This window comes from Amblyomma mixtum, chromosome 9 (genome assembly GCF_055824585.1).
Source record: "Amblyomma mixtum isolate Tamu chromosome 9, ASM5582458v1, whole genome shotgun sequence".
NCBI lineage: Eukaryota > Metazoa > Arthropoda > Arachnida > Ixodida > Ixodidae > Amblyomma > Amblyomma mixtum.
The window spans coordinates 103,859,927-103,881,197 of NC_143020.1; the positions used below are offsets into that span (position 1 = coordinate 103,859,927).

At 46.8% G+C, this 21,271-nt stretch overlaps 2 protein-coding genes across 2 annotated transcripts in view; one reads left to right on the top strand and one right to left on the bottom strand.

The window, feature by feature from the left end:
- LOC149330454 (glycine receptor subunit beta-type 4-like) overlaps positions 1–21,271 on the bottom strand; it is a 99,205-nt gene that overhangs the window by 43,114 nt on the left and 34,820 nt on the right. The gene's annotated exons all lie outside the window — the stretch shown is intronic.
- LOC149330457 (uncharacterized) lies at positions 16,305–20,130 on the top strand. The gene is made up of 5 exons (XM_089559433.1): positions 16,305–16,720; positions 17,753–18,275; positions 19,292–19,360; positions 19,826–19,915; positions 20,023–20,130. Exons 1-5 carry the CDS (start codon positions 16,308–16,310, stop codon positions 20,128–20,130), a joined length of 1,203 nt encoding a protein of 400 aa, XP_089415559.1. The 5' UTR covers positions 16,305–16,307.

Sequence of the window (21,271 nt, forward strand, 5' to 3'; positions counted from 1 at the left end):
TTTCGGAGATGCAAGTCATTTGCGCGAGGTCGAATCAATTTTGTGCGGACGATAAGCTCACATTTCTAACACATCGACCGCGTACTACGGGATAGCTAGGTGCACGTACAAAGCAGGTTTCCGAGCAACATGCACGCATAATGCACCTCATGTCGCAAGCGGGGGGAATAGTGTCGAAGCATTCTTCAAGATCTATCAGGTAAGAACGGCTAGATTCTCTGCAATGTTTTTATTTTTCGTTCTCCTCCTCCAATCCATAGTTATAGCACAGTTGACAAGACACAGAAGGGAGGACAGACTGTGGCTCGCCAGTTGCGCTTCAGTTATGGAATACGAGAACCAACTCTTTCAAGGAATAGGCATGTCTATTCCGGTTTCTTTGAAAATGTTGACACCAGGGGAAAAAAAAAATGGAGGGGACTGTTAAGGTCCGCCATAAGGGCATGGCGCGATGGCGTAATGGGTTAATTGCCATGTACTCAGAAGGTCATTCTCTACTCTACATTCATAGACCCCTGGAAGTCCTCACACCCTTCCTAGCGCAGTGGTGCAGCGGTTAAGCGATGCGCCACTGCCCTGCGATATGGTAGGTGCTGCCAGGTGTGGGCCTTGTGCGGCCCAGGTTCCTTTATTAATTAATTTAACTTCCACTTGCCACGGTGGGTATTTTGCTCACTATCCGGTTCGATCCCGGCCGCGGCGGTCGAATTTCTTTGGAGGTGAAATTCTAGAGGCCCGTGTACTGTGCGATGTCATCATCATCATCATCAGCCTGACTACACCCACTGCAGGGCAAAGTCCTCTCCCATGTCTCCCCAATTAACTCTGTCCTTCGCCAGTTGCGGCCACCGTATTCCCGCGAACTCCTGAATTTCATCCGCTCACCTAACTTTCTGCCGCCCACTGCTACGCTTGCCTTCTCTTGGAATCCACTCCGTCACCCTTAAGGACCAGCGGTTATCTTGTCTTCGCATTACATGCCCTGCCCAAGCCCATTTCTTCCTATTGATTTCAACTAGGATATCATTAACCCGCGTTTGTTCCCTCACCCATTCCGTACTCTTCCGATCTCTTAACGTTACACCTATCATTTTTCTTTCCATAGCTCGCTGCGTTGTCGTTAACTTAAGCTGAATCCTCTTTGTTAGCTTCCACGTTTCTGCCCCATAGGTGAGCACCGGTAATATAAAGCTGCTGCATACTTTTCGCTTGGGGGATATTGGTAAACTGCCATTCATGGTCTGAGAGAACCTGCCATATGCGCTCCACCCCATTCTTATTCTTCTAGTTATTTCCCTCTCATGATCCGGATCTGCGGTCACTACCTGCCCTAAGTAGACAGATTCTCTTAGTACTTCCAGCACCTCGCTACCAATTGTGAACTGCTGTTCCCTTTCTAGGTTGTTGAATATTACTTTGATTTTCTGCATGTTAATTTTTAGCCCCACCGCTCGGCTCTGCTGTCTAACTCATTGATCATGCTTTGTAGTTCCTGTCCTTGTGCGATGTCAGTGCACGTTAAAGAACCCCAGGGGGTCGAAATTTCCGGAGCCCTTCACTACGGCGTCCCTCATAGCCTGAGTCGCTTTGGGACGTTAAACCCCGAATACCAACCGAAGGTATAATCAGAGTAAATAAATCGATATATAATTAAAGCATAAAAAATTACGCTAATTCACCAATTAAATTAATTAACAAACAAAAAGATAAGCAAAGACAGGTGACGAGTGCCGAGGAGGCGTCAGTGATCTGTATTTATTTCCCTTTGAAGTTCCTTGTTCGGTGTTGCAGCCTTCTCACCGCCGTAGTTAATGTTTTCTCAAGCAATAGTGTACAGAAAAAAAAAGTGAAAAGCTAAGCACCTAGTCCAGTTTTCAAAGACCTACATTTTTCTTTAGAGATAAGTCTGAGTGCCATAAGTAACGATTGAGCGCTTTCCTCTTTGTCGCCTTTGCGGAGGTATAGATCTAGATCGATTAACATGCGCCAACGTTGAAGAAATTGGCTGTTTAATTTCCGCTAGAACTGTCCTCGTTTTGGCGGCTCTGTGATTGGTCACTTCAGTAACGCCCACAAGCATATGTTATTGTCCACAAAACAACTCCCATACTGGCTTGGTTACTTTCTCTCGCAGTCTCAAAAAGGCCGGAGTACCTGGCATCATTTGCACGAAGACACCCGTAAGCGAAGTGAGAGACATGCTTCAGAGAGTATTCACGAACAAGCTCACGAAGGGCATCGGACAAGAAGAGTCCCCTGGACACAAGCCTCCAAGCTGCCCTTCACTGATGGCTCGCAGCCTCCGCGTTCACGCTCGATTTTTCCGCCTTTGCGGCTGCTTCTCTATACGCGACCTTTTCAGCACCAGCGACGGAGCAACGCCCAGGGTGGTTTGGAAGAGCTGGTACACATTGTACAGCTTCGGGTGTCTAGCGTTCTTGCTATGGGCCGAACAAGGAGAATATGCACTTCAAGCCCACGAGAGGGATGGACGTCAAGGCCGTTTAAATAGTAATCTTCGCCTCTCAGTGGTGGCCCTCTTATCTTTCAGGTAAGCCCGTGGCAGGTGAAAATATGAATCTGCATTGGTTCTGTTGGCTTTCATTGAGTGATCCGCAGTGACTGTGTGCATGATTACAGCGTAAGGATTATATGCAGGGTTACCTCAGAACAGTGTCGACACTTGACATCATGGCAAAGAAGTGAGACGTCCTTCTTGACGAATGCCTCCCGAATTACTCTGCGTTTTTAAACATGTATAAATGACGTCTCCAGTAATGGCTGATCCCATGCGACGACGTCTAGTTCCAAGCCCTACGCCATCTTCCGGGCCGTGGCGAAACTTCGCGTTTCAATACTGAGTTGAGTGAGTGAGCACTCCGCGTGCACTCGACAGACGGCAGTACTGTTCGCCAGGCGGTGTACATATTACGCACATAACTTCTGTACAGTCTCGAAGTGTTATAACTGCACCCGGATTGCGGCTGTTGTTCCCGTCCGACTTGCGTCCGTGTGTTTTTGGGAATATTTTATTTGTGGAAAGCTTTAAAAAGTACTTTGCCCCATTGCTTTCCCAGCATGCCTGCTGTCTTTCGTCGTCCCTGCCATCCTCACAACCCCTTTCATTTGCATCAACCCAAGATCATGTGTCTGAAAAACACTGGCAGTTCGGTGGCGAGCAAACAGCTTTGTATTGTCCAGTTTATAATTACTAAAAACTACCACTTTCTCCCGGTGGATGGATGAAAACTTTATTTACAACTGGGGAGTTTGGGACACACAGGTCCGTGGGCCCCCGCACGGCCCCACTGCACTCAAACGTTCATGCCCCGGAGGCTCATGACGCTGGCAGCCCGGCCGGTGGCGATGGTTTGCTTGGCCGGGTCGTCGGAGCGCAGTAGGGTCTCCTAAGCCTCCCAAGTGGTAAGGTGCTCCAGGCCCCGCGGGGGAGGATCCGCCGGGCAGAGGAAAAGAATATGGTCGAGAGTGGCTTTGGGATGGTGGCAGAGGGTACAGGAAGGGTTCGTGTGGACTGGGTGATATCGCGAGCGTATATAAGGGGAGGGCAAAGTGCGTGTTTGGAGCCGCCTCCAAAGTGTCTGATGGTAATTTTCGAGGGAGGGCTGAGGTGGGGGGTAGAGCCGACGCTCGGCTTTGCAAGCCTGCGTCATTTCACTGAATAAGTGCATGCATTCCCGCGAGAACCCCAGGTCGGAGGCCGCCGGTGCCCGGTTGAGAGAAGCTCGGGCTAAAGCGTTGGCGGCCTCGTTTCCGGGATTCCCGGAGTGGGCAGGCACCCATATCAGCTCCACATGACGGGCCGGGTGCGCGGCGAGGGAGTCCAGTATGCGAAATGCAGGGACGTGAACTCTCCCGCGAGCAAAATTTAGTATGGCAGTTTTAGAATCTGACAGTATATATCGAGCCTCCATGCGTGTGATGGCCAGGGCAATGGCGGCCTCTTCGGCCTCCTCGGAAGTGGCAGCGGGTGATATGTGAAGGGTGGCAATCGGTTGGAGGGAGGGGTTTGTGATGGCTACAACCGCGTCTTCGCCTGTGCATGCAGCATCCACCCAAACGGCAAACGGTTCCGCGCCATAGTGGTTGTGGAGCGCTCGAGCGCGAGCTCTGCGTCGGGGTTCGTGGTAGGTGGGGTGCATGTTTTTGGGGAGAGGTTTGATAAGTAGTTCGCGGTGAATATGGCGGGGGACCTGGAGCTGTGTGGGATCCGTGACTGGTAGGCGTATGTCGAGGGTGAGTAGGATGTGTCTCCCGGAGGTGGTTCTCGCGAGACGTATGTATTGTGTCTGTCGGTGGGCCTCGATAAGCTCCCCTATCGTATTGTGTAGGCCTAGTTGAAGAAGTTTTTCGGTTGAGGTATTTAGGGTAGGTGTAGTGCTGTCTTAAATGCTGTTCGAATCATGGCATCCAGGGTGGAGATTTCCCCGGCCTGGAGTTTCAGGTCGGGGAGCGTGAAGATAAAGCGGCTGAGGACGAAGGCATGAATGAGACAAAGCGTGGCAACCTTAGCGCCGCTAATATTATTTCCTTTAAAACGTGCCAAATTTCAGCAAAAGTGATTGAAGTGAAAGGAATGAGGTGCGTTTCTTTTTAAAATAAAAAAATACAGGACACCTATTAGATCACTACATGTACAACCAATTATGTTACCGTGTCGAGCAAATGCTGCAACCCACAGCTACTGCCTTAGATGCAATCAGGACGATTTCTTCCGGACAGTTTGACGAGGACGCTTGAAATGAAATTATATATTTAATTATTCAATTTGAGAAGATTCCGTAAGCCCCCTTTTTTCAGATCCAATTTCAATGAAATTTCTGTCTGGTAAACGCAGTCATTTTTCTCTTGATCTCTCCTCTCAGGGTTGCCGTGAACATCATTTGCATTGTACTGAACTCCTCAAGACTCGTCTCCTTCTACCAGCGAGCCTTAGCCTTCGAAAAAGAAATCGGTGTGCTCCCTTGTGACTGCTGCGCTCCCTGCCGCTTTTTCTGGTCAGACATGCGAAGGGTCTTACTTTGTGTTCTTTACTGCGGGTTGTTTACGCTGGCTACACTGTCTTATGAAGAGGGTGGACAATCCAGCGACGTTAAGAGGAGTATCTTGATGCAGATCTTCTCGTGGGCAAAAGTACTTCTTTCCATGTTCCTGTACTTCACGTACGACAGCGTTTACGCCGTTTTCTTGAGGTCGTCTGGTCATGTGCTCTCAGAGTACCTACGAAAGTTACAGAACACCTTAGTGGACTGCCTGGATTCTCCCCGTGCTGGTTCCGTGCATCGAGAGGACATCGTGGGACGCGTAGAAGGAGTTAGGCTCCGTTTGTCTACGGTGCGCCGGTTGAAAGAAGAGATCAACGACATCTGGCGTTGGCCGCTGATTGTCTCAAGTGTGTGTGTCATTCTCGTCCCCTGCCTCTTCGTGTACGAAGCCTCCCAGTCTGGCTTCGTCGTGAATCCCCGCTACGACATGGTCCTGTACGCAGCGTACTTTGTGTGTGAGTTTACAGCTTTAGTTTACGTGAGCCAGTCCCTGATGAACAAGGTAAGTTCCTCCGTTGCTCGAAGCATTGGGAGGACGTAATGCGCGTGGTGCACAAAACTGCACATGTCTACGCGGCGGCCGCATTTAGATGGAGGCGAAATGTGAAAGGCGCCCGTGTGCTGTGCGATGTCAGTGCACGTTAAATATTCCCAGGTGGTCGAAATCACTCCGGAGACCTCCATTACGGCATCTCTTTCACTCTTTCTTCTTTCATTTCCACCTTCCTACCTTCCCTTACGGCGCAGTCCAGGTGTCCGCCGAGATATGGGAAACAGATACTGCGCCATTTTCCTTTCCTCAAAAAACAAAAACCATTTCACCAATTTATGTCTATGCTGGTCTTCGACTTCTACGCCATAGTTCAGGGTTGTATTTTACTAAGGCACATGACTAAAAGGCCACAAGAGACACTCAGGGTTCCTGCCGAACTGTGGAGTATACTGTGATAACCCCATCGTTAGCAAGGGCATGAGATGTGTGTAAGAGCTTGCAGTGTTGTTCTGTGATAAAGTAATCTGTCGTGACGGCTGCAGGACTGTTCCTTTCAGTACCTACAGAGTTCGCACCTTTACCTCGTACTTATGTTTCAGCGCAAGTTGAGCCCCAGATACACCCTGAATACGAGTACGCCTAATGGGAGCAAAGGGAGAGTAAACTGTCCTCTAACTCACTCTCTTTTATCAGGGGGTGTGCGTCATTGCAAAGTTGCAGATAGCAACTGTTCATTTTCGGTTGTGAAAAAAGGCATTGTATGACAATCTGTGTTCACGGTTTCTACGCAACACCTCCCGTCACCATAAAAAAAAAGTAAAGAAAAAAGTACTGTTAGCCACAGGTTCCTCGTGACCGAGAGCAGCGAGCAGCTGTGAACACAGCAGGTTGTACGTGGCAGAGCTGGTCACGTGGAAATCGCGGCACGGGGTGAAGTGACTGGATGGACATCGTTGAAATGGCTGAGCGCTCACCATGGGCGCGGGATTTTCAAATGGCGCCAGAAATGACCAAAGTTTGTTGAGCCACGGAACTTCCAGAAATCGCGCTTTTGAAGTTCTAAGCACTGATACGGTTATTACTAACAGCCATGTACAGGGCTCTAATTACAACCAGGCGCGAACTCTCATAGTTAAAAAGTGAACTATTGAAATTTTGTTAGCCAGCTTACTAGCTAAAGCGGCTCGCCTTTTTTCTGGTGTCCGTCAGCACTGGTATTACAGGTCCCAAGCGATGCTGTTAGTTTTTTTTTTATTTCATGCTACACTGTATACGATTACTGCCTGTATTATTTTTCTGCTGCTACATGGGCCCAAGCTTCCAATGAGTAGCTTTCTTTAGCTGCTCTTCCATGCATTTCTTTGTACACTGAAATAAGCTTTCGTACTTGTATTATTTGCAGACCAAAGCCGTGAGGGATGTCTGTAAGACACTTCGTAGTACGGGAAACCCATTTCACGATTACCAGGTAAGTATTACCGCATTGGTAACCACCTATGCATGTTATTCCATGCACAAAATAATGGACGCCTTGTCAAACATTCGAAATTAAACTGGCCTCAGAGACCGAAGCCGTTGCAGAGAAAAGGATAGCAAAATTTTCTAAGAACCTGACTTGTTTTTATCCTCGGGTGCCCTCGAGTTGCGTTTCCGCACGCCTTATTTTTCACGGCAACGCCGTAGCGGACAGATAATTAGATATGTGCTGATAAGTGGATAACCGGTCACTTGTTACATTATCAGACAGTCGGAGACTGGAGGAGGGTGAATGGGACTGGGAGAATACTTTGGTGCAGTGCAATCACCTTAAGCAGAAAGGGGGGGGGGGGGGGGGGAGGTGATTAGAGATCAATTGGAGGGGGCAATTTTCTCGTGGTGCACGAAACGAGGCTTAGAGGGATAAGGTTGGATGTTTAGAGTGGAATAAGTGCCTCGGTTAAGTAATCAACTAATTTCCTGGCTCTGCTAAAAAAAAAGTCATGTATTGAATACAGTCGGGATGGCTGGAAAGTATGCCTAGAGGCAACCTGCCTCGAACTGTACGCAGATTCTTTACCTTCTCGACTGCATCGACTCGGACGACATGGGATTAAAAGGCGCCAACTTTTTTCAGCTCAACATGTCTACGCTTATTTCGGTAAGGAATGTCCATGTTCCCATGCTTACCCGGCCACTTGTACGAACCGTTTTGTAATATTTGTCTTCATTTATATCGCACTTTTACATTACCTCACAATGTGCCCTGGGCTCGCCCAGCCGTTCTTCACAATTTTTTGCCAGGGAGGTCATCAACGTTTTGTATATGCAAAAGTTCTGGAACTTGAATTTTAAATATTAGGCAGTTAGTGACCCAGACGAACTAGCGATTACGTGAAGAGGAACATGACGAAATTTATTAGTCCTTTCAGGTAGCTACAATAACCGAATGTGGCATAACTGGTTAATAATATAGCGGAACAAAACGTATTACCAATTCTGTGCCCCACATTCACTACTAGGAGCTGCCTACAAAGCAAGGGTAGAAATAGTTGGTCACAGTGAACAGCAATAACGAACTCTGGATAATCACGAGTTCAAATATTCTCCCTTTTCTCCCTTCCCCCAAAGAAAAAGAGTAGTGGGGATGACTTCGTAGCCCTCCCCAGCTCCAACCCCAACAGCCAACTACCGCGAAGATGACCGTACTCTCTGGCTCAGCTGGAACACAAGGCCATAGCAGACTCGTGACAGCGTCATCCAATGGTCCGTAATTCACACAGTCGACTGAAGCCAATTATCTCTGCCTCTTTTAGAGAAAAAAAGGCAGTTATCAAAGGTGACGCCATCCGGCGAAGATACCATTAACCGCCAATAGCGTTCATCACACAGCCGTTAGAATAAAATGTTTCTGGAAAACGTTTCATCTGAATGAAGGTAACAGATCTGATTTAGAGACAAAATGCATTATGTAAAACGACCCGCCACTGAAGGTGCTAATATGTGTTCACTCGTGCGTGAGCACTGGTAGGTTTCTGTAAAGAAATTACAAGACGCTAGCTCGCAAAATAATTTGGTTTGTTAGACCGCTAGCGATAGACTCTGCCATTCTCCGGCGACTGGCGTTGGTCGTGTTTCACATGCTCTGTTAACCTTCCTGGACAGGTATTGTCTTCATTAAAGCAGACCTGAGAGTACAGTCGTCGTTGTTTGCATTCCTTTCTTCGTGATTTGCCTCTTTGGGTCGGTGACCTCCAGCAGCACCACCGATGGCATAACTATCGCTCAAAGGGTGTTCTTATGCCTGAAACAGCTTATCTTTTAAGACTGGTGCTTTTAGTTAGAACCGGTTAGCCAACAGATAACGACGCCAGCTGGAGTGAACACCCTAGACCCAGGAGAAAGTATCTCCTAGAGCTACTACTACAAAAAGAAATGCAGCGTATACTGTTACATCTTACTAGCCATTATTATTGGACTTTGGTTCGAGTCTCTTTTTCGAAGTCAAGTTGAAAATTTGCCGAACGTTTTTACTGCCCTAATGAGAGCATGCTTCAGGTGTCAAAAGCCAGTTCTATCCTTTTTATTCCAGATGGGAGCCACGGTGATTACCTACTCTGTCATACTCCTGCAGAGCGGTCAAAGCCTCAACAAATAGCACGAATATTTTTTCTGCCCACAAGCAACGACTCGAACCACTATTCAAGTTTTGCTAAACGCTTAGTAAGCTCCGTAACTACTTTTAAATTTATAGCCTTCAAATGATTAAATAAATTCTTATTACAGAGCTACAACTTGGAAGATAATTCTGCTTGTACTAGCAAGGCAGCTTGAGGAGCGTGCACGCAAAAAAAAAATAATAAAATGGACGCTTGATTTCTCAATTAAAGAGAAACACTGGACAATTCCGACTGGACGACTGGAGCACTGGACGAGTTGCGTGTCTATGTATAATTATCTCGAAAAAGGAGAGCTGAAAGTCTAACAGAAAGCCCTTGCAATTACATCGAACCTCCCAACGGCCAATTCCCAGCCATTGCGGTGACCAGTCCTAAAGACACAGTTTAATTAAGTAGCTCATAGCCAGCAGAACAAGGCGATCAATGCCACCTCAAAGCAGCACAGGTAATCTGCCCAATATTGGAAACGTATGGGCAAATCCCGGTCCTACATAAGGACCAGAGTGGTAACATCCATTTGCAGTACTGGGCCGATTATCTGTTAAGGAATTAAGAAATTATTGTTCTATAAGAAGGGGCCCTAGGAGAGCCTGCGGCACAGAGGCGTCCAGGCCTCAGATGCGAGTCTTCGCAGCCAGTCAGCTACTGGGATGAAGTGGTAATATCGGTTGCTAGGAGCTTTAGCAGACGCATTTTACCACAAAGTATGGTCACGTGAAACGAAAGTAAAAATTTAGGCTGCCTAGTAGATTAGGCGATGTCACCGACATGCTCCTGTGCGGGAAGCAAAATGCTTTGAATGTTACCGCGAGACGTGTTCTCTTTAGGTTTTTCTGTCATTGCTCACTCCTGCTTTGCCAACAAGCTTCAGCTCCATGTAAGTGGCCGATTAAAAGCGTTGCGAATGAGGTGTTTTTTTTTTTATAACTGGAAGTACCCGTCATCAGAAGACACTAGTGAGGGAGGTGAGAGATATGCAAAAGAAATTACTCAAGTCCGAGGCTAATAAAGCTGTCGGTTAAAAACGGTCTCATCCACGGCCGTAGCCTCCAAGTTAACCTTCGCTGGTGGCTTGCACTTTTAATGTTCATGCTGAACTTGCTCGCCCCTGCTGCTGCATCTTTATTCGCCATCTCTTCAGTAAGTTTTTTTACTCTGAGCTACGACAGGAACCCTACATCTGCGCACCACCACCACGCATCTCCCTCCGCACCGGCCATCAACAGCAAGTGTCACGACCTCGCGCCCGCACCACTACATTTTCTTCATCATTCTTCCCCCGGACCGCGAACGACTGGAACGGCCTTCCCCGAGAACTTGCTGCTATCACATGACAATCATTGTTCATCGAAGAAATCACGCGTGTACTTTCTCAGTGATAATCTTATATTTGTATAACTTTCAACTTATTTGTTAGTCATTCTGTTTTTCATTTCTGTGTGTCCCACCCCTTATGTAATACCCTCTAACGAGGGTCTTTAAGGTATTAAAGTGAAGTGAAGTGAAGTGAAGTATGGACGATGAAGCAAGACCCAGCGTGGTTTCGAGGAGCCCTTCTATAGCTGTGAGTGCTTTCCGTTCTTCTTGCGGTAAGTGATGGGAGGGCTCGGTAAAAATTCCACAATTTTGAAAACAAAAACTGGCGGGGACTTTTAAGCTCTGTCTTTAGGATATGACATGGCAGCGTTATGGAGTTTGTGGCCACATATATGGAATTGGCCGTTGTCAACTTTACATCCATTGGTCCTTGGGTGCCATCACACCACTCCTCCCACAATGGCGCGGAGGAGGTCAAGGGGTGCGCCACTGCCCTGGGATGGCAGGTGTTCAATCAATCAATCAATCAATCAATCAATCAATCAATCAATCAATCAATCAATCAATCAATCAATCAATCAATCAAATCAATCAATCAAACGTTTTTATTTTCATCACAAATTGATGAGGGTTGGTTCAGGCAAAAAGTGGAAACAACTTCCACTTGAAACAGCCTGAACCCCCCGTATACATGACTTGCAGCGCGGGGGGACACGTGTACAAAACAAAACAAAAAAAAAGAACACGAATAAGATTTGCGTGTTAAATAAAGAGCAAAAAATTTGGCACTTAAGCTGTACATTCTAGTAATACAAAAAACATGTCAAGCAAAGCGGTCACTAGATCTCAAATATAAAAAAAAGTGCGTCAAGTGATTAAAATGCGGTCTCAGGCACAAACAACATAAATAACATTACAATCGTAAACGTATGTCCCGGATGTCTCTCTGATTGCAGGTGTCAATACAGACGTTGTTCAAGGTAAGCTTATTTAGCAGTGTGACACAAGTTGCTCTTCCCGAGCAGCCTCTCGAGGTCAACCATTAATTTAACATCCACCTACTACTTTGGTCAGTTTTCTCGCAATCTGATGGACTCACCTAGGTTCTAGGTTCTCCGGCACGTGGCCACCTCGGCCAACCTACGCCACCCCATTTTTTCGCTGACAACGCCGACGCCGAATTTTCTGGTCAACACGGCCTTTTACGCTATTGCGCTAAAAAAACTGCCGATAAGCTGATGATGTGGGCAAACCTTTGCCCGCGAAATAAGCAATGCACCGTGGCTTCTGCAGTGACAATAAGTGCTTTCGACGATGGTCTGGCTGAGAAGAACCGTTAATCTCAGAAGCGCCGAAAATAAATGCGACGACGAACTTCCAACATTGCGGCGCCTAACACATCGGGAAACCATCTTAAACGTTAAGGAAAATGTTGCATGTGGTTTGAATCGTTTCAACAGAAATCACCTGGCGTCTCAGATGGCAAAGGCCTCGTACCGGCATCATCATCATCACCAGCCTGAATACGCCCACTGCAGGTCAAAGGCCTTTCCCATGTCTCTCCAATTAACCCTGTCCTTGACCAGCAGCGGCCACCCTACCCCAGAATATTTCAGCACCTAAAAGCACGAAAACGCAAACCGCGCTTCGCGTTATTATTGACTGTGAGAAAGAACGCAAGACTCCAAATTGAAAAAGAAAAAGGTATTGAGCCCTGTGTTTTCTCCTTCCGAAAGAGCAAGTAAATGACCGAGCTGTTGTTTACGACTGCTATGCCACCAGGTTTGCTTCATGGCAGCCATCTGCAAGTCACGCAATATCACCTGGCCACGAAGGTTTCATGAACAACTGCATTAGTGCTAAAGTGATTCGACTCAGATTCGAATCTCCTGTGCCTAAAAGCGTTTGCTCGAAGTATCCGCGCGAGAAGGCCTCAAAGCTTTCGGCAGAACTATGGTGAGACGGTAGTGCACTCTTATATAAATGGTCGGTAGGCAGTTCATAGACTTCTCACAGACTCTATGCCTTCCTTAAACATTTCTTTTTGTCTATTCACAGTCTATAAACTGTCTATAGGCAAAAGTCTACTAAAACTATACGGCCATAAATCTATAGATTGTCTATAGACTGCAGCATTTGATTTTTTTTCTTGTAGCTCGAGGGATGAGCAGAGGCATTATACCATGCGGGTGTTTAAGGGAAGCCCACCACATTTTGCAAAATTGTTTCCTTTGAGGTAAAAAGACGCATTTTGCGACACAGTAATACCATTGTTGGCGGACACTAAAAAACAGGTGATTAATATTCTTAGTAAATTGAATAACTAAATTATAATAGGTAACGTTTAACTATTACTGACGGGCGCCTGGTTTCAACCAGGGATTTTTAGCTTGTCATTATTATAATAGGCATATTATTTTACATTTTCGAAAACGCGATTACAATTTCGAAAACACGCCGAACAGCCTTCAGCGTTGGCGTGTGCGAACCACGTTTGTTCGTTTCAAATATGTCACAACGCACCAAAGCCTTGAGAAACGTTGTCGGCCTTGTGGTGTGCGTTTCTGACCGTCGTGAATGTTCAGACGAACATCATCATCATCATTTACATCCAGTCTAGGACAAAGTCCCCTCGCACTCACCTCCAATTAAGGCCGCCGCGATGGCTCAGTGGTTATGGCAGCGATGTTATGGCGCTCAGCTGCAGACCGGAAAGGGGCGAGTTCGATCCCGGACGAGGTGGTCGATTTTTCATGGAGGCGAAATTCTGGAGTCCCCTGTACTGTGCGACGTCAGCGCACGTTAAGGAACCCCAGGTGGTCAAAATTTCCGGAGCCCTCCACTAGGGCGTCCCTTATAGCCTGAGTTGCTTTGGGGCGTTAAACCTCCATTAGCCATAAACCATAAACCTCCAATTAACCCTGCCTTGTGATAGCTGCGGCGATCCTGTCCCTGCAAACTTCCTAATCTCACCCGCGTATCTGACTTTTTGCCGCTGCCTTCTTTTTACCAGAGGTGCCAGGCAGATAACATTGGCCCACTTCATACGCAGTCCCCGTGGACGCATGACTGAAAAGGTCGTTTCAGGCTGGGGCGAGGCGATGAAATATGATGTCACGGAAAAAATAGACTAAGAGGTAATGATCAAGAATGATGGGACTTCGGAATGAACCATGAAAATTGTATGGGCACGTGTGCTTATGTGTGTGTGTTTATTATCAGGCCAAGATTGCATATACCTACTGCCTGCAGACTACATGGGGCAGGGCTACTTTTTTTCTTTTTTCCACATAAAGAATGGATCACAATGACCGTATTTTCTTGTTGTTAGTACTACCTCAGTCACCGTTTTTCCATCGTTCAAGTCCACAACAAATGGGTGACCGCAACACTAGTTTCTCTACCAGTCATTGATCGTAGCGGGAGATAACGAACACTTGGTCCTACAAAAGTAAGCACAACAAAAGAAAAAATGAACGCGTAATACATGCAAGGCACCAGGACTTCTTTATTCTGCTCTCGCGCTAGTATGTTGGGTATTAATAATTTGTGATCACTAATGAGGCTGCTCCAGTGACGCATCTATCACCGACCGATGACAAGTAGGTGCTGCTGTTCCGTCCGCCGCCTTCCGGAGTCAGTACCGAGTCTCCCGGCAACACCGCAGACGAAAAGTCAAACACCTGCACTCGTGTTTCAGAAATCAGGTGGCGCTATCAGCCTGTTTACGCTACGCCATTGGCCGATTTTTAAAACCGTCAGGTGAGTTCCTCACTGCACGATTCCTGAAATCTGCCGACTTTGCGTAATGTCATTAGCAGAGTTATTATCATAAAATTATACACATGTTAGCGTGAATGCACTTTAAATGAATGATCAGCGTTTGTAGAGGTTAAGTTATTACGCTAAGAGTCTTATTTGCGCGACTAGCTCTGTTGCCTGTAAAGTTCGGCGTAGTGAATAACTCCGAGTTAACTTCAGCCATCTGAGGTTCAAAAAGCGAACCCTAATCACAGCACATGCGGCCATGCACAGGCGCGGCCATAAGTAAACGGAGCACGCTATTGCGTTCAAAGTGCAATCACGCTTTCTCCATTGGTAATGAAGAAGCGTTGTTTGTCTACAAAAAAGGCCACCAACCTCCGCTACCAGCATGCGCGTACCACTGCTGGAAATTTCAATTCGGTGACGCGTGAAAAATATTCGAATACAGTTGCGTGTTCTGTTTACTTTTGTCCGCGCCTGTACGTTCTGATTTCACTAAAATGCGCTCGCCGCAGACAGAACGGCACCCGCTGGAACTCATGCTTGCTCGAATACTAGCACGCCTTGGAGCGAAATAACTGCCACAAGCGAATTAAGTTTTTGTTTTCCTCTACAGTGATTTCATTCATTTCTGGGAGGGGGAATGCAAACGGACGCTTTTTTTTCCGCGCACCACGCACTTACGGTGTTTGTTTGGTTTATGGATTATGGGGTTTTAACGTCCAAAAGCGACTAAGGCTATGAGAGACGCCGTACAGAAGGGCTCCGGAAATTTCGACCACCTGGGGTTCTTTAACGTGCACTGACATCGCACAGAACACGGGCCTCTAGAATTTCTCCTCCAAAGAAATTCTAGCCGCCGCGGCCGGGATCGAACCCGCGTCTTTTGGGTCAGCAGCTGAGCACCATAACAGCTGAGCCACCGCGGCGGCTTACGGTGTTTGTGGCGCTGTCGTTATTGCCTAAATTGTCCTCACAAATGTTGTTTCTGTGCACAGAGGAGATTGATAAAAGGGCTGAGTGAAACCGGATGGAAGGGCACACTGGGGCGAACAGTTTGGAGAATAATAATACATATTTACATCGATCATGTACGAAATCGGACAGTTCTCTGCATGTGTCGCTTATATTTGCGCGCAATTCTTTGTTTTTTTAATCTTTTAAGGATTACGTGCCATGAGCCTGAACTTTCATCTCTGTCCCGTTTGTCCGCTCAGAATAAGACATCGTGCCTTTCCTTACTTCGTAGTCAAGACTACCTTGGTCTATTCATTCACCCGAAAGAAACTCAAAGCACGTAGGATAAAACGAGTGAAAACGTTCGGAATCATTGTTCACTTGCACCGAACTACCGTATTTACTCGCATATAGGTCGACCTTTTTTTTTCAGAAATGTTGCCCATATTCAGTTATCCACCTGTATTCGTGACCAAAGAACCTCGACCTATATTCAAGCGCAGGTCTTCATCACCATCATGCGGGTGCACACGGTGAATTGCTGTGTGTACCGGCATTGCTCTTTCGCTCATTTCTATGGTCTTATCGTGGTAGACCGCTTAGGAAGCAGTATATTTTGGCGTTCTGGGCAGGAGCGGTGATAGTAAAGCACGGGAGGTTTTGGAGGTGCACCACATAAGAAAAGGAGAAAAAAGTTGTGTCAGCGATACATCTGTGAACCTTTTCAAAACAGATTTCATATCTTGAACGGTTCTGTTGATCCCACATCAGGTTTCTTTCGGCGCATGCCTAAGTTTCTGTGTATTTGCTCGCTTTTCAGAGATTAAAGTCAGATAAAGTGTGCGTTTGTCTTAAATCGTATGTGCATGTTTTTCAAAAGATATTGGTCGACTTATATTCGAATATCTTTTTTATTTCTTGCTGAGCCTAATGAATAGGGGTCGACCTATATTCGTGGTCGACCTATATGCGAGTAAATACGGTATCCCCTTCACATTTGAGCTGCCGCTCCCATCGCAGGATCCGGTGACGCGTTCGGGCGGAACGTTGGCAACCATGAGCAGCGCTATGGCGGAGCACTTCAAGATTTACGGCTGGTTCTGCCGAGCTGCTGGCGTCTTCTACATCAAGAACCTACAGGCCGCCGATATTGACGAACTGGCGGTGGTGTGGAAGTCCTGGTACACTCTGTACTCGCTCGCTTGTCTGCTGACCTTTGCCTCCGTGAACGGCGCATTCGTCGCCACGATGATCCTGCGACTTTGGGTCTCCGCAGGCTATTTCACGAGGTCACTGTTCTTAGTCGTTCCGGCGTCCGTGGCACTAAAGGTTACCGTGAACATATTCAGCGCCATCTTTGGCACCTGGACAATGGCGGAATTCTTCAAGAAGTCCGCGGAGTACGAGAGACGGACCTCGTTTTTGAGCCAGCGCTACTACTACAGATCCTGGCTGTCCTACTCCCTCAGGTATCTGTTTTAAAGTTCACCGAATTAAGTCCTTTCTCAATAAGGCCCATTGGGGCCACCTGTTCAAGAATTCGCTTTGTAAGAAACATCAGCAGTGAAACTGGTTCCTTTCTTATTAGACCTATATTCTGCATCATTCTATTGAACCCTCCAGCATTGTAATTCATCGCCTAGTGAGATGAAAAACGGATACGACGCGTTTTATTGTGCTAGCCTCACATAAACTTTTCTAATCGGGACAGAAGGTGTTGTTGTGGAAACAAGGAATCACTGAAAACACGCGAGCCATTTATTGGTAGTGGGCTCCCTGCTGTACGGTCCACGACAAAAATATTGTATCTTATTTGTCTTTTAATTCTTTTTTATTTCAACGAGTTGACCGTAGAAACCGTCAGCCTCAAGACTACTGCAGCCAGGAACCAACAGTGGGGTTCATTACCATAGCCTTAACGCTGCTATCCATATGTGAAATGGCCCCGCCGCGGTGGCTCAGTGGTAGCGGCGCTCGGCTGCTGGCCCGAAAGACACCGGTTCGATACCGGCCGCGGCGGCCGAATTTCGATGGAGGCGAAATTCTAGAGCCCCGTGTACTGTGCGATGTCAGTGCACGTTAAAGAACCCAAGGTGATCGAAATTTCCCAAGCCCTTCACTATGGCGTCCCTTATAGCCTGAGTCGTTTTGGGACGTTAAACCCCAATAAACCAATAAGCCAAACCATGTATGAGAGGTCCCATGGGAAAAATCTTGCTGTAGAAAAAATATGACACAGGATGGCTTGACCTTAGTTGGATGGTGTGTCTCTGGTTGGTTGGTTTATTGGGGTTTAACGTTCCAAAGAAGCTCAAGCTATGAGGGACGCCGTAGTGAAGGGCCCTGGAAATTTCGAACACCTGGGGTTCTTTAACGTGGGTGTGTCTCTGCTTATGCATTCGTCTCGCTCACTGCTCTTTCCTTTGTGTTCTAAAATGAAGTTAGCTTCAGAAGCAGCCGTTTTGCTAACGTTGTACTCTCTTGATTCCCTCTGATCCCAGGCTCTTCATGGCAGTGGCATTCTCCGCTAACCTTGCTGCCATCGCGCACCTCATCATAAGCACCGGAGACTCTGACAGCAACTACTACTTGAGTCTCTTATTCAAGGCCGCAACGGGTACCGTCAACTTCTTCTTCTTCTTCTACGACATGTTGCATTCCCTCGTCTTGAGACCATGCTGCGAAGTACTCGTCAGCTACGTACGCCAGCAACATGATGTCCTCAAGTCAATACTCCCCACAGCGAACAGTCCTCTGATGAATCCTGGCGGTATCGCTGAAATGCAAAGAGTAAGGCTGAATCTGAGGTCTATCGGGAAGCTTCGAAGACTGCTGAACAACACCTGGCATTACTCCCTCATGGCTTCTTCGGTTGTACTCCTCGTCGTTGGCTGCATCTCCGTGTACTGCATTTTCGACGAAGGTGTACCCGCCAACCAGCTCCTACTGACCTTGTCGTATTGCTTCCACTCGACCATAGACTTGATCGACATGGCTCGTCTGAGTCACGCCATGACTTTCGAGGTGAGTACTGGCCTCAATGGCAATGACTTCAAATACCACAGCCACACGCAGCGTGGTAGCTCAGTGGTTTCGGCGTTCACCTTTTCGCGTTAGGCCACGAAACCCAAGCTTACGGGAACGTATCAGGTAGCCGCCGTGGCCGCTTTCAGTACAGGAGAAATGTATAAGCACGTCCGTATCATTTGTGAATTCAGTGCATGTTAGACGACTTCAGGTGGTCGAACTAATCCGGAGTCCTTCCTCGTATCCACACAACCCCCGCGTAGCTTAATTCGCGATGGTGAACCCTACGTTCGAAACACCGAATTTTGCCTCGAGTATTGTTCAGGGGAAGTGTCTAGTGAAGCATCAATGCATCGTCTTCTCTTCCGCAATTATTAACGCGATGGGTTAAACGCTCCTTTCCGCAGAAAATCCGGTGTCGGCGTTGTCGGCGTCGGCTTTGTGAGCGAAATATCACGGGCACGGCTCTGGCCGGTGGTCCCCAGAGAGCAACCTAGGAGGCAGGTGGGCCACCTAGGTCACGTGACAGCGAGGAGTAATCACAACCTGCCAATCGGATAGGGAGTAAGCTGCCCACCATGACACGTGGCAGTTAATGATTGGTCGCTCGGGAAGAGCTACCTGGGCCGCACAAGGCCTACCGCTGCGATGGGAGCACCTGCAATCGCCAGGAGGGGTATGAGGACTCCCAGGGGTCTATGAATATAAAGTAGACAATGACCTTCTGCATATATGAGAATTAACCCATTACGCTATCGCATCATACCATTAAGGCGGTACTTATAAGTGTCCCAAGTTTTTTGTCAGTTTGGAGCAGTTAGTAACTTGCAGCACTGCTGAGTAGTGTCATGCAGAAGTAGAATCTTCTGACTGGCGCGAAAGGCCTGGATCGATCGCTTATTGGAACAGCGGTGGCAATCAAATGCCATCGTGGCTGCCACGTGTGACATCGGATCTGGACGAGCCATCCAGTGCCTAATGTAATAGTTTTTTCCTGCTCCTTCTTTCTTTAGGTCCAAGAACTGAAGGAGAGCTTAGCGAGAACGCCTATGCACCAAAGCTCACCGGAGATGCTCCGTCAGGTATACTGAAATGCAAACTTTGCCTTAGGCCTTATTGGTTTCTCTGAAACGTCGCCGCCAAATATTGGAGAGAATACAACCTTTTTTTTTGTTTACAAAATTACTTTTCAAGTACCCAGTGAACACATTTCCCTTCATAAAGGTAGTTTAGCTCGATACCCCTACAAAAATTTCTTTAGACAGACTATAGACTATCATCGACTTCAATCTATAAAGTATACAGACTTTCTGTAGACAAATCCTAATGAATAGTCTATAATCAATATAAATCCTTGAGACAGTCTACACAGACGATAGATTTATGGTCATACAGTTGCAGACTTTTGTCTCTAGAGTTTTTATAGACTACAAATAGACAAAAATAAATATTTGTAGAATGGCAGTAAAATCTATAAAATGTCTACAGACTCTCTATAGACGATTTTTATAAGAGATAAACTTCTATATGATTTCAAACCCACGTAGGTTGCATATTTGCACAACTCCATCCACCCTGAGGAAGTGTCGCTCGGCGGTGGAAACTTCTTCACGCTCGACTTGCCTCTTCTTGTGTCGGTAAGTCTTTAAGAGCCTGAGGCACGTTTGTGACGATTAATGGATTACCATTCTTGTAGATGAGCAAAAAAAATTGTCTCGAATTATTCTTTCAAATCTTTTCACAGCTCGCCGGGTCCATCATCACCTATTCCGTCATTCTGGTGCAGACGAGCGGACATACAGAGCACACGGAAACTTCGAAAAGCAACCACAGTGATTTGATTGCACTCTAAATCTTTATCTGCTCACACAGAAGAACAAGCATTGTTGCACTCGTAAAATAAATGCACAAAAAGTACAGGATTGCACTTTAGTCCGCTTGAGATCGGAAATGCGAAAGCCTATCCCTGTCCCCTTTTTCCCTCTACATATTTCGTTTGTTTTTATTGCCATTTCTTTTTTATTTTCGGAATTTTATTATTTTTGTTATATCTGTCTCGTTTTTATTTTTTATTTCTGTTTTTGGATCGCTGAGGCGACCCGCATTGCAGCAGCGCGAAAGCAAAACGTCCACATACTCTATCGATGTCCGTGGCTGTTCTGACGTCCATTGGCTATATCGACGTTCATGGCTATTTTTGCGTCTAAGTGTATTTTTTCACGTTTAATTAGTTCGTTAATTACACCTCGTAAACGAAATTTTTCTGGCGGCAACAATTTATCGCACACTATCTGTCACATTCACATTCTCACAATCTTCACAATCACAATCACTATCTTTATCTTCAGAGAACGACGTAATCGTGCGGACAAAACTGCGGACACCTTTTGCCGACGCTACGGAACGATATAATGCTCTCGCTTTAAAGGGCAAATAAAACTGGAAAACCTTGACTGTCGGCCTCTTTGGATCTCTTATACGCAATATCTGCAATCTTCTCAGTATACCTAGAACTTTTTTTCCCTGTCGTGCATGTTCTTGCTTAGCCATTGCTTTCATAAACCGAAAGATCACCCACAATAGGTCGTCCAGAAACAAGCATCGACTTGACAAAATTTTGCTTGCGGGGCGGGATCCGTGTTGGTTGCAGTCACGACATATAGCTTCGAAAAGTCGAGTGGCAATAAGGCCGCTTGTCTTGCCTGGAGAATTCACCTCACAGCGAGCGGCAGATTTGTTTTGTTGCTAAGCGCCCGGCCTATATTCTTTCCGACTGCATTATGCGCTAGTGCGGGGTGACAACTCTCTGGTATCGTTCTTCTGTTTATATACTACTGTAGTATGGCGTAGTGATTTTGTTGTTGGTGACGCCTTGCCTGCTGCATATTTTATTGCGAAAGCAATACTACTTGCACTTTCACGCCTTTGCCGTGCCGCGGCGGTGACCACCATTGACCTTCATTTGACCTTGATTGCATTAGACTGGATTAGAT